Here is a 13,181-nt window from a genome sequence, read left to right as displayed (position 1 = left end):
GTTCTCCATCCAGACATTTCTGCCTTTGTTGTAACTCTTGTTACCCTCTAGCTTGTGCGCGTGTGTGTGTGCCATCATGGAGAGTGAGTCAGCTCATTGACTCCACCAAGATGATACTAATTAGAATCCCTTGAGTATAAAAGCCATCGGCTCTGGTTCTTACTGGAGCCCTTGCTCCTCTGTAGGCGTTGCTTTTGCCTTGCAGAGGTATAGTATAAAGACTTGGATTTTGAGCTGGAGAAGACCTGAGTTTGTTAGGATTCTGGTTTTCCAGCTTGATTGTCACTTGTGGGACTTTGGAGGGAAAATCACTTAATCTTTAGGGGCTTCCCTTTCTTCCTCTATAAAATTACTGGGATTATTTCTAAGGTTCCTTCCAGCTCTTAAATCAGTTAACGTGTTGTTCAAAGGTGCCAGAGCTTTAATAGCTGAGAAAACCACACAGACTTGGAAGCATCCTATAGAGTGGCTACATCCTCCTTAGTTTGAGGGTGGGGATGGGGCCTTTTTTTAATAGGCTGAAGAAGGCACAGATTCAGACAAGGAATGTCTCATTTTTCTAGGTCAGGATGTTGCTGAGCTTGAAAACGCCATGAAAACAGCCCTGATGGAGTTAGGGGCTTGTGAAAAGGAACCCTTCCCCAAAGCATGTTTTGAATGGCTTTGGAGTGGGGAGGATACTCTTTCTCAAAACGTTTTTTCACTTAAAATCCCAGGCCTGTACAGCAGTGAATTCTAGCACAGCTTAATTCTGTGAGAGAATCAATGCTCAGCTTATTTCATCCCTCTTTCCTCATTTTGCCCCTGTCTTTAAAGGGGCAGACCTGAGACTAGTTTGGAAAGTAGCATTGGAAAAGGGCCGAAGGAGTAGGGCTCAGGAGACCTTAACTAGGTCTACTCTGGCCTCCTCTGGCTTGTGTGAGTTTGAGTAAGATCCTGGCCCTCTCTGGGCGTTGTTTGGCAATGGTAAAAGGGACCAGATTACTTTTAAGGTATTTTCTAGTTCCAAAATTCTATTCATGTCTGGATCCCAACTGAATGTTTTCACCCTTGACATCTTTAACTCAAAGCCCAGAGGCCCAAGGTTAAGTAAATTCCCATCTGAAGGGTTTGCTGGGAAGGCATCCCAGTTAACTCGTCTGGGGAGGATGATGGGAAATGCTTTTAATTATTTCTTTACTCTTAATTGGAAAGACGAATGTCACTTAAGACTGGAATATATTCTTACACAAAGCCTTCAGATCATTTATGATTTATTAAAAACATTTAAAATAAGAAACTTCTTTGTGATTTGGAGGAGGGGCAGTGGGGTTTGGTTTTTGTGACTGGTCTTGTGCGGTTTCTGGTACAAAAAGGTGGGGGATGGGGCAGTGCTTGTGATTTCTTTAGTCTAAGGAACCTCCTACCCATGCAGGCAGCTGGGGAGTCTTAAGAGTCACCCAGAAGGGCACCAAGTTCAAGGATTTGACAAGGGGTCACAGCCAGATCTGGAACTCAAGTCGCTTCTCCGGCCAGGGCTGGCTCTCTTCTAATACCACACCACTGGGAGGAGGCCTTAAAAGCCCATGTATTAGAAACCTCTGATGTCACCTTCCCAGGCCCAGGCTCAGGACTGGCTTCTTTGCCCACACGGTGTACATTCCCCAAGATTTGATTTCCTGAGTGCCTGAAGCCTGGATCTGCTCCAGGGTATGGCTTAGAAAAGCTAGATTTGTGGTCCGGCGGGGATTGAACTGTTCCTCCAACCACTTGGGGCCTCCTCTGACTGCAGAGGCCCAGGCCTAGTGTGAGTGACAGGGGCCGCTCTAAGGAGATGGGCAGCTCCCCGGCCGAATGCGTTTTCTCTGTAGGGCCTTTGATTTAGGACGTTCAATGTGTTCGGTGCCTATTATGTGAAGAGCGACACGCCAGCTGCTGGGAGGGCATCTTGTGTGTCCGAGGGGGTTGGTGGCCCAGTGAGGGGCTATTGTCTAAAGACGAGCCTCCCTCCCCAAATTCGGAGAGGCTCGGGGCCAGGCGGCCGGCCACAAGTCGACTTTGGCTTCTGGAAGTGGCGGAGGGATCGGAGATAGGGAGCGCGCCCCTTGTTACCTAGTTTAACTCCCCCGTTTTAAAGAGGCGGAAAACCGAGGACTCGAAAGATTTGGAGGCACCCAGGCCCTCCGGGGACCCATCCAGCACTCCTAATCGGAGCAAGGGTGGCACCTGCGTGATATCCCGAGCGATGGAAGCCCCGCAGGATTTTTTTCTTTTGTTTTTGGAGGAGGGAGAGCGCGTCGTAAGGAAAACCTAGGACAAAGGCTCCAGCGCCCTTAGTCTGTCAGCCAGATGTCCTCTCTCACCAACCATTCCCGGGAAGGCTCCGGAGGTGACTTCGCTGGGGAGGGCTGGGGAGGAGAAGGGGCCCCGGTGGCCTGTGCCGGTTGGTGGGGGCCGGGGCCGGGGCCGGGGCTGGGCGATCCCGGGGCGGGCACCACCAGGCGCAGGGCGCGGTGACTGGCAGCTCGAGCTATCGGAGCTGCTGCGGAAAGACTGCGGGGCAGCACGCCTGAGCAGGGACCGACCCAAGAGACTGGGCCAGGGGCCGTGCCCTGAGTCCGTCGCTCCGGGTCCCTCGGGCTCCGCCTCGGGTGGGAACAAAGGCAGCACGTGCGTGGGAGGGGCGGGGCGGGGCGGGGCGGGGTCTCCTTGGTCGCCGTCTGGGGCTGCGCGATTGACAGCCCCGGGGACCCCGAGGCCGATGCGGCAGCAGCTGCTGCCGGAGCTGCGACGGCGGCGAGGGGCGGGGAGAGGAGGCGGAGCTCTAGGGGCGGGGCCGGGGCGGGGCCGGGGCCGCGTGCTGCTGCCGCCGCCGCTGCCGCCGCGGGTGTCTCGGGATTCTGAAATGGAACGCGGACACTAGAGGCGCCTCCTCCGGCTCCGGCTCCGGCTCCGGCTCCCGCCCCGGCCTCAGAGCGGCGGCTGCGAGCGCCGAGAGCGGCCACGGCCACGGCCACGGCCACGGCGGCGGCTTCCCCAGCGGAACGAGGCAGGCCCGGCGGCTGGCCGGCCGGCGCGTGGGCAGGGCGCGCGGCCCCGACGGGTCGCTGGGCTCCGGGAGCGCGGCGGCGGCGGCGGCGGGGGCGGCGGCGGGGGCGGCGGCGGGGGGCGGCGGGGGACGGCGGGGGACGGCAGGAGGCGGGGCCGGAGCCGCCGGCTGCAGAACCTTGGACAGAAGCTTGAGCCCGAGCCCGGAGCCCCTGCGCGCCCCTGCGCGCTCTGGCCGCCGCCGCTGTCCCTGCTGCCGCCGCTGTCCCTGCGGCGGGCGAGCCACAGAGGGAGCGGCTCCGGGTGCGCACTGCGGAGGGCGGGAGCCGAGCCAGCTCCGAGGAGGAGCCGCGCTGCGCCGCCGCTGCTTCTGCTGCTTCTGCTGCTTCTGCTGCAGCTGCGGGGGCCGAGCTCCCGGTAAGCCGAACCGCCGCCCCGGGGCCGGGGCTGGGGAGGGGATCCAGGGAGGAAGCGGGCCAGATCGCTGCCTGGACCGAAGGAGACGGAGGGATGCAGGCAGAGAGGGATGCTGCGAGGGATACTGGCAGTGGAGGTGGGGGGAGGGTGATGCTGCTGCAGTCAATGGAGGCCGGGGAGAGATGCTGCGCTCGGATTCAGGAGGATGCGGCGCCGAGGCGGGAGGGGGCCGGGAAGACGGGCCTGACTGGTCGGGGAGGGGAAGCTCTCCCCAGGGTGTCCTGTGTGGCACGAAGTAGTTTGGTTTCTAATGTCTTCTCGGCAGAGCAGGGTGGCCACAGAGAAGCTGGGGACCCCGGGGAGGAGGCTTCAGCCCTCCTGATGCTAAGAGAAACCATCTTGTTTTTCTCTGCAGATCTGAAGGGGGCCGCTTTTCATCCGAGTCCTGCCCCTCCCTGAGTCCCAACCCCCCAATCCAGGGGCGGCTAAGGAGAAGGTATTCTTGAGCCAGGCTCTGGCCCTGGCAGGCCGGGCACCCAGGTGGACTGCCCTTGCCTCCTCCCAGCCTCTCGCTTGTGCTTCTCACCTGACACCATGGGCACGGTCCTGTCCCTGTCCCCCAGCTACCGGAAGGCCACACTCTTTGAGGATGGCTCCGCGACGGTGGGCCATTACACTGCTGTGCAAAATAGCAAAAATGCCAAGGACAAGAGCTTGAAGAGACACTCCATCATCTCCGTCTTGCCCTGGAAGAGGATCGTGGCTGTGTCAGCCAAGAAGAAAAACTCCAAGAAGGTCCAGCCCAACAGTAGCTACCAGAACAACATCACTCACCTGAACAATGAGAACCTGAAGAAGTCGCTCTCCTGTGCCAACCTGTCCACATTTGCCCAGCCTCAGCCCACCCAGCCTCCGGCCCCCAGCACCAACCAGCTGTCTGGATCCCAGACTGCTGTGTCCTCTGTCAAGAAGGCCCCCCACCCCAACTCCATTGCTCCTGGGACGCCCAAGCGGGTCATCGTCCAGGCCTCCACCAGCGAACTCCTGCGGTGCTTGGGTGAGTTCCTGTGCCGGAGATGCTACCGCCTGAAGCACCTGTCCCCCACGGACCCAGTGCTCTGGTTGCGAAGCGTTGACCGTTCACTGCTCCTTCAGGGCTGGCAGGACCAGGGCTTCATCACGCCGGCCAACGTGGTCTTCCTGTACATGCTCTGCAGGGACGTCATCTCCTCTGAGGTCGCCACGGACCATGAGCTACAGGCTGTCCTGTTGACCTGCCTGTACCTCTCCTATTCCTACATGGGCAATGAGATCTCCTACCCCCTCAAGCCCTTCCTGGTGGAGAGCTGTAAGGAGGCATTTTGGGACCGCTGCCTCTCCATTATCAATCTTATGAGCCCCAAGATGCTACAGATTAATGCTGACCCCCACTACTTCACTCAGGTATTTGCTGACCTGAAGAATGAGTGCAGTCAGGAGGACAAGAATCGGCTCCTTATCGGGCTTGACCGGTGAATTCCACTCGTGCGTGCCGCGGCTTATGGGAACAGTACATTTTTTAATTTATTATTAAACACAAAGTTTTGTGAACATACGTGTCTAGCAAAGCCACCGAAGGGCCTCCCCGTTATCGGCCTCCCTCGCCCCTGGTCTAGTCCAGCCCTGGCCCTTAACTTTCCACTGCTCTGGGGAGCATTTTTGTCTGCGGACCTTTTGCAAAATTTAGGTAACGATTTCCAAGTTGTTTTCTGGCCACTGAATCCTTGCTTTCTGTAACGTCCAAGGACTGGCTACTCTTGCCCCTCAGCGACGCCCCCTTTCCCCCCTTTCCCCTTTGCCTGGTCCTGGAAATGGGGTGAAGTGAGGAGGTGTTGAACTTTGAGATGGAGAGGCCTTAGCTTATCCCAGAGACCCTTGTTCTGGAAATGGATCTTGCCCTTCCTGGCCCGAGTCCCCTTCCTTGATCCCAGGGAGGGGAGGAGATTCATTTCCTCAAGTGGCAGCTGTGTCATAAATGACTGGGGGTTCCTCCCAAGGATGTCAGCCTGGGCCTCGCTAATGTACCGAGCCGGAACCTGTCCCAGTTCCTGGCTTGCCCTGGAACCAACAGAAATGTTGGTGGCCGGCGTGGCCCATATCGCTCTAATTAGCAGGAAATGGCTGATAGAGGGAAGAAAACCAATCTTGAATTTTTTTTTAACCCTATGTTATGCTGAGTATTTGGGGGAGAAATTCCTCGAGAGTGGGAAAAGAGAAGGCCTGCTCTTTAGAATCCCACCCTCTCTGTCCTGCCCTGCTTTACCCCAGGCCCTATGTGTTCGCCCCTGGCTAGTGAAGCTGGGCAGGCTCATGTGGCTATTTGGATTATGGTAGTCCCAGGAAAAGGGTGGGACTGTGCTTAGGGATACCTGCTTTTTCTGATGAATAATTTATCTCAATAATGCCACTTAGTCACCTGGTGTGTCATCCCTGTGGATGGGGGAAACGGCCGGAGCTGCCTGGTAGCAGCCTGGCTCCCTTGTGGGTAGACCCAGTGGACTCCTGGAGTTGGTACCTGGCTCAGAACTGGTGCCACTTGCACGTCCACATGGCACAGGGCCTGCAACTTGGTTCAGTTGATCTGGGCCTGCCCTGATGTCAGAGTGCCCCCACATGCCCCCCCAAACAGCTTGTGAAAAGCCCCCCACAGGCCCCAGGACAGGACAGTTGGATCTTGTAGACAATTCTGAAATTTGGACTTAGCCCCAAATTGTTTCCTGGACCTGTTCCACTGACCACTGGTGGCTGCCACGGACACTATGCTTGTGACACTGTGGACACTCTTCTCCTTTGGCTCCCTTTATTTAGTGGCACGGGACTCTGGGGAAGGCCGAGAGGGGGGAGCAAATCTGTTTCAGCAACCCTTCGCCCTGGCTGTGGGGAACAAAGGGGGCCGATGCTACAAAAGATTCTTCTCCTTGGCCTGACAGCACAGGGGAAGGTGACCCTGTTGGTGCCGGCATTCTTACAGAATGGGCGAATCCAGGGTCATTTTGCTTAGGGTTAGGTAGGACACTAATTAGATGGCTGCTGGAGTCAGCAGCAAAAAAAGACTCAGAATGCAAAGTCAAAATGTATTTTTTTTTAACAAAAAAAAATGAAGAGAAAGCTGTGAAATCAAGGCCTTCACCTTCCGAGGTTTAGAGCAGGCAGCCAGCTCGAGTCCAGTGGTGCCCACGGGGACATTGGGGAGGTGCCTGGCTTGCGTGGCAAGAAGGGAGGGAGTGCATCTGCCCCGGCTTGGTGGTGAGGCCTAAACTGAGCCATTAACATGGACTGTAAGACATTTTTTCGACATGGAGTTGGAAGAAGGAGCCCCCCAGCAGAGTGACCAGCACGACGGCCAGCTGGACAGCTGGAGTCTCCCTTGTGGTTTTCCCATGGCCCGTTCCTTTTCTGCTCCCGCATCATGTGAAGAGCTCTGGCACCCCGACTCCCCAGGTCACAGAAGAAGGAGAGAGAGAGTTGTTGCCGGAGGATTGGGCTGACTTGCTCTTCATCCCAAGGCAGGCTGGCTGAGCCTGGACTGAATGGAACTCTGTGGTTGGACTCCTTTGATTGGCTTCCAGTTTGGGGTCTGTTTCCTTCTCTTTCCCTGTATTTATTTATTTTTTCCCTGGGGAGGAGGAGGAGGAGGAGGAGGTCGAAATTTCCGAGGTGGTTAGGGCCTAAAGGAAAAGAAATCAACCCTGTAGTTAAATCATTGTAAAGTGTATTGTTCCCTGCCCCTCTCCTTCCCTGCACCGATCGCCAGTGTTGTGTAAAGGACCAACTGATATACTTGAGTGTGCAAGCAATGAACACAACTGACATGCTGCTATGAAGAATACTTTTAGAACAAAAAGAAAAAAAAAGAAAAAAAGAAACTTACCGACAAAAAAAAACAACCCCCCCAAAACAACAAAACCAACCCTTTTCTTCTTGAATTGTTGCTTTTCCAGTGATCTTGTGCATGCAAACAGGCGCACTTTGTGTCTTCAGAAAATAATCTTAGAACAGATGGCTGTGAACATTTACACCCATGCACAAACCAAGTCAGAGGAATCTTTCTCGGTGTCTGGTTTCTCTCCTTTTTCCCCCTTTCTTCCCATCAGCCCTGGGGGGGGGATTGATGGATTTCTTACCGCGCAGATGGAGGGCTTAGTTTGGTTCCAGCAGTTGTTAAACTGGCAGTGAAAAAAAATTGTGCCATTTCCCCCCTTCCTGCCCTCTCCCCCACCCCCCCACTTGAAATGATCCACAGCTGTATATCTGAAACCGCTAATTACCCCGTGCGTGTGGTGTACGTTTTCTTTTTTTTAGTGCAATTTCTTCCGTAGATCTCCTTTGACCAAATCGTGGGTGTTGTTAATATTAATTTATATTCGTCTCATTTCGTATGTATGTGTAGCGTGTTTGTAAGTATGTGTGATTTATAATCTGACAAAGTCATGAAGCTCAGTCTGGCTGTAATTTAATTCCCTCCCCTTATTTTTATTTATTTTTGTACCGTGCTGATTAAATAAAATGCACTGACCATCCATTATGCAGCTGCGGGCCCCTCTCTGTGGCTGGGTATTCGAGGGGCGTCTGTGGATGGGTTTCGGAGGGGTGGGGAACTCCCAGGGAAAAAAAGGGGATGGAATGAGGCTGCCCAGCCTCAGTGCCCTGCACTGACACTCGAGGAAAGAGCTGGAGTGGAGAAGTGGATGGGAAGGCAGGGAGGGGGAGTTCCTGAGCCAAGTGGGAGCGAGTGAGGGGCACCCCCTGGTTAAGCAGCTGTTCCCAAGGTTTAAGGGCTGGCTCCAGGCAGCCTGAGAGGGGAGGAGGGGAAAGGGGGAACACTTGTGTCTCTTTCCCATCCTGAGTCTTGGTGTCGTTCTGACACTTCCCAGCTCCTGCATGCTCCCTGGAACCGTCTGTTCCTGCCCTGTCCTCCTTCCCAGGGAATTCTCAGGATGAATCTGATTGGAATCCTTTGGCTGGGTCTGTCCCTTCCGTTCAAGCGATCCTTGTCAGACAAGGCAAGATCAGGTTCGGGGAGCCTGTGTGAGGCCCCATAAGCTGGCAGCATCAGGAGCTGGGATCACAGCCATGTTCCCGATGGGTAGAAGGAGAAGCCGTGCCCTTCTTTATCATGGGCTCCAATAACAATCGTCTGCCATTTTGGCCTAAGCTCGGGTGATGGGAGCAAGGTGGCAGAAGAGCCTGGCATGGTGGGGAATAACCCCTTCCGCATCCCCTCTCTGGGTGCCCCCACAACTGGATGGCACCGATGCCCGCGTCTGAAGGCAGGGGAAGGCGTTTCCTCTCACGCCCGCCGTCTGCCAGTCAGGGAGCTGTGTTGGCCTTTTGTCTGCAGAGCTGCCGGGCTTTCCCCAGGCAATTCTCATTACTTCATACAACCAAGAGAGGGAGGCTAGGCACGTGCTCCTTGTTAGGCTTGGATCCCCCGCTGCTTTGGTTGTTACCCTCTTGACCCACCTTTCTGCCCCTTCCCACACCTTTACCCAGACCCTGCGAGTTTTTCTCCTTCAGCTTCATAAAGCCTTATTTATTCGCTTTTCCCGCTTCCCCTTTGTACCCACTTTGCATTGGTCCCCTAAAGTCTTTGCTGGGGTTCTGGGAGAAACTAGAAGCAAGTCCTTGATAAGGATTTGGAAAGGGACCCTCAGGAAGGTGGAAGAGAGACAAGTGTCCACATTTGGCACCATTTTTTTAAACCCTTCCTTTCCATCTTACAATTAATCTCTATTGGTTCCAAGGCAAAAGAGCCATGGAGGTGAAGTGACTTGCCCAGAGTCACACAGCTAGGCAGTATCTGAGGCCAGATTTGAATCGAGGTCCTCTTGACTTGAGGCCTGGCTCTCCATCCCCTGAGCCACCTAGACGCCCCCAAATTGAGCACTATTTAAAAAAATCTCCTAAGTTTATTCTTTTGTTTAATCTTTTCATTTGAAAGCCCCAGACACGTTACTCTCCATTTTCTGTCACCTGCCTCCTTTCCTTCAGAGCGGGTTGGGAGCTGGCTGGCTCCTTGAGGGTCCGTCTGGATTCTCTCACTCTGCTTTTGTAGCCCTGCTATCTGGCCCACAGAAGATGCCTCGTAAAGACATGTCGGTCTCACCCACCCTCTGCCCCTACTTAAACATGACACATGACCGGAACAACCTTAAAAATAAGATTCAATGCTTTATTGCTCTTTGTGGTGAATCAAAATAGGCTTTGGAAATAAAGTTAATTTAATGAAAAATAGGAATATATGCACCACCAACAATAACAACAAAAAATTGGATTTAATTTAATCAAGAGAAAGACTTCATTACATACAATCACCATGGATAACCCTTTCCTTTCCCTCGTCTTCCTCCTCTTCCTCTTCCTCCTCTTCCTCCTCTCTGCCATCAATCCCTAACTCCGGTCTTTGGTCGCAGCTCCCTGGGAGACCCTTCACTGAAGCAGGTCACCAACATGTCCCGATCGGACAGCCAGGTGTGCCCCTGGCCCTCCCGTCTGCGGGCTCAGGCCGGGGACTCTGGGACTGGACCCGAGAAGCAGATCGGATCTTCAGAAAGAATGGCCTTCCTTCCTTTTTTTTTTTGTTAAAAAAGAAAGAAAAATATCCCCCCCCCCCAAAGGCCTCCTTCACCCCGGCCTCGAAGAAGAAGACGATGACGACTCGTTTGGCAGGTCTCAGGAGTATTTTTACAAATAGATAATCCAAAGCAAGCACGTTGGGCAACGATATGGAAATGGGGTCAAAAGTGGAGGTTGGTCTCTTCTACAAGCGTCTATGGGAATTGGCACCACGAGGAGCGCCGCTAAACTTTGCCGTTGGCCTATCAGGCACTCACTACTCAAGCCGTTGGGACAGGCTGACTTCTGTTTGCTAATGCTTGATATGGCTTCAATAAGAATTAAAACAAAAAAAGAAGGCAACAAGGAGAATGCCAATGGGATTCCTTGTGGGGGAATCCCATACAGTGCAAATGGAGGTGGTCACCGGGCAAGGGTGACAAGCTGGACCGAGGGAGTTGAGGGGATGGGAATTGGGGTGCTGAGGGGCTCCCCTTCCCTCTGGGCTGTACTGAGGCCCTTGGCTTGTCCTTTGTGGGACAGGAGGAAGGTTGAAGGTTTGGGGAGAGGATCTAGAGAAACAAGGGGCACATGGGTTTGGGGGATCCCAAATAGTCCCTTCTGCCTCTTCCCCCAATCATCCAGGAGTGAAGTTGACTCCTTCTTGTTCCAAAAGGCAGTTTCTTCCTTCCTTTTGGGGTGCTCCTCAACCATGTTTCTTGGGGTACCCTCACGCCCAGGCACTCTCTTTTTCTGGTACCCCCAGCCCAGTAAGCGCTCCTCTCTCCCTCTGTGACCCTAGGTTTGGGCCACTCCCAGGACAAAAGGCTTGACCGCCTTAGAGAACAAGACGGGTGGCCTGGGTACAACTGCTTGGTACCTGGTACAGGCAGTCTCCCTTCTCAGGTCTGAATGCGCATGCTTTGAGCTGGGCACGGAGTGGCAAGCAGGAGACCTTTCTCAGCCTGGTTTCCTAGGATCAGGCTTTGTTCAGCATGAAGGGCGGGAGTCCTGGCCTGGCCAGCAGTGCCAGGATCTATTACTAATCTCTAATAATTAATCGATTACTAAGAATCTCTCCACTTTCTGTAATCTCCAAACGCCGCTTCCCTCCCACCACATTCATATATCTCAAGATAAGCCTGCTATACAATTAGATGTATGTATCTATCTAAAAGCTCCCAGCCCCGGGATGCCCCCTGCGCCCGACCTGCACTGCCCGTGGGTCCTCCTGACAAAGAAGCGCTTTACAGCGAGGGCATCTGGCGCAGGACCCCTGCAGGAGCAGAAGCGGGGGCTGAGCCGGGTTACATGTGCAACGTAGGTGAGGAGATGCAGGGTTAACTACAGGGGACGGACATTAGTGGAATGCGCTCATCCTCCGCCGGATGGTGGGAGAGAGAGAAGGCCCCTGGGGGTGCATCGTGGGCCCCGAAAGTGGGCCCTCGGTGCCCTTGCCGGGCGTTTCAGAGCCGGGGAAGACCTTGGCTTTGGGGATCTGGACACAACAGCCTGATGCGGTTGGTGCTGGCGATGGGCAAAGCTAGCACGAAGGGTGGCTTTCAGCCTCCCACCGAGCCTTTGGGTGGCAGAGAGATTCCCGAAGGCACAGATGACATCAGAGTTGGGGTGTCAGGGCTGGGGGGGGGATTGTGAGGCTCTGAGTCCCCTGGTCAGGCACAACTCAGTTTCAGGCACGAGCAGGTTCTGTCCCCAGTTCTTTGGTGCAATTCTCTAAAAGAGCATCTTTTTCAGAGTAGAAAAAGGCAGCCCTTGGAGTGCTTCTCCCCATCTTCTACAAGGTCAGCAGCAGGGTCACTAGTTCGAATTTCGATGTGACCGAGCGAGGGAAGGCTTTGGTCCTGCGGAGGTGGCTTGGAGCCTTCTCCTCCCCCTTGTCCCCCAGCTCCTTGCTTTCTCTAGTGGAGGTGTCAGGACACTGGCAGGAGAAGGAAAGGCCCCTCTCGGGAGTGCTCGTGGCTGCTTGGAGGAGGGGCGAGGGCGAGGAAAAGGAGGTGCACTTAGAGATCGCTCTCCCCAAGCCCATTTCTAGTCAGGTTGCCTGAGCTACATTAGCAGGCGATTCAGCAGATTAGATTGGAATCTATGATGCTTAGCAAGGACAAAAAGCTTCCTGGGAGTCTGCTCCCTAACCTTTGGGCTAGACGGAGGCAGGCGCTGGGGGTGGGGTGGGGTGGGGGGACAGCAAGCCACCCCTGAACTGATTTAAGCCTCTCCCCGACTCCCCAGGGCCCCGGCAGCCCCTTTGTCCCCTCCCACCCCTCCCGTCTGAGGTCTCTCTCCAGCCTGGGGGCTGCTAGCTAGTTTCCGGGCACGCTGAGGATGAAGCCAGAACGGTTCTTGGTGAAGTCGGGCTCTGGTTGGTTGATGCGCGTTTCCACGGAGACGGTACACTTCTTGCCATGTAAGCTGCACTGCACAGGGTTGTTGACATTGACTTGTAGATGGCGTTTCTCACTGGAAGGACAAAAAACAACCCTTAGCTCAGCCAGGCAGGTCGCCAGGTGAGGTTACCTCCCCCTCCCCCCCTGCATCCCTGGCAAATCCCTGCCCTCCCAGTGCCCGACAGCCACTTGGGCAAGAAGACACCGATTTCTCCCTTCATCCAGGGCCCCTGAAAGCCAGAGAGGAGGCAGGTGGGCTCCCAGCAAGCCTTGGACAGGCAGACAGCCCTGGGGCCTGAGGGGGAGGGCGAACAGGAGGGGAGGGCAGCCCCCTAGCCCTCTCTTCAGCCTTCTTCAAAGGGAATCTGGGACAGAAAGCCGCCCTCTGCCCGCAGCCCGGTTCCAGAAGACACCCAAGGGTTAACTGAGGATGTGCGGTGAACTGGAAATTGCTCCAGCCTGTCTGATGGAACAGGAGGCTAACACCGACAGGGCATTTCTGGTTGAGATTCACACATGGGTTTTCCATCTGACTGGGATGCAGCCTGGGTGGGAGCAGAGCCCCGTGGGGCTCCAGATGGCTTTTTTTATTCTGGGGAGGGGGTGGTGGAGCTGATGCAAGGATCACTTCCACTGCATCCATACACACACACACTGCAGTCACACTCGTGCCTTTTTTAGCCAGATCATTTTGTCTCCTCCACCTACTCCCAATTGCCTGGGTTTGCTCTGCAGGCA

At 54.9% G+C, this 13,181-nt stretch overlaps 3 protein-coding genes across 4 annotated transcripts in view; 2 read left to right on the top strand and 1 right to left on the bottom strand.

Moving 5' to 3' along the window:
- Positions 1–2,328: 2,328 nt before the first annotated feature.
- LOC100018527 (spidroin-1) lies at positions 2,329–8,005 on the top strand. Its single transcript, XM_007485548.3, has 4 exons — positions 2,329–2,422; positions 2,487–2,653; positions 2,808–3,444; positions 3,860–8,005. The coding sequence occupies exons 1-4, from the start codon at positions 2,329–2,331 to the stop codon at positions 3,901–3,903; spliced, it is 942 nt and encodes a 313-aa protein (XP_007485610.2). The 3' UTR covers positions 3,904–8,005.
- On the top strand, positions 3,873–8,005 carry CDK5R1 (cyclin dependent kinase 5 regulatory subunit 1). The gene has a single exon (XM_056819464.1). The coding sequence runs from the start codon at positions 4,039–4,041 to the stop codon at positions 4,957–4,959; it is 921 nt and encodes a 306-aa protein (XP_056675442.1). The 5' UTR covers positions 3,873–4,038; the 3' UTR covers positions 4,960–8,005.
- Positions 8,006–9,641: 1,636 nt separating this feature from the next.
- Positions 9,642–13,181, bottom strand: part of MYO1D (myosin ID) — a 381,916-nt gene continuing 378,376 nt past the window's right edge. For both annotated transcript variants that reach the window (XM_056819463.1, XM_001368007.4), the window contains one exon: positions 9,642–12,516. In XM_056819463.1, the coding sequence (XP_056675441.1) occupies positions 12,360–12,516 (157 nt within the window). In that variant the 3' untranslated portion in view covers positions 9,642–12,359. The remainder of the gene's footprint in view (positions 12,517–13,181) is intronic.

This window comes from Monodelphis domestica, chromosome 2, assembly GCF_027887165.1.
Source record: "Monodelphis domestica isolate mMonDom1 chromosome 2, mMonDom1.pri, whole genome shotgun sequence".
Classification (NCBI taxonomy): domain Eukaryota; kingdom Metazoa; phylum Chordata; class Mammalia; order Didelphimorphia; family Didelphidae; genus Monodelphis; species Monodelphis domestica.
The sequence above is the reverse complement of the archived record's forward strand: the minus strand, read 5'-3'. Positions and strand labels throughout refer to the sequence as shown.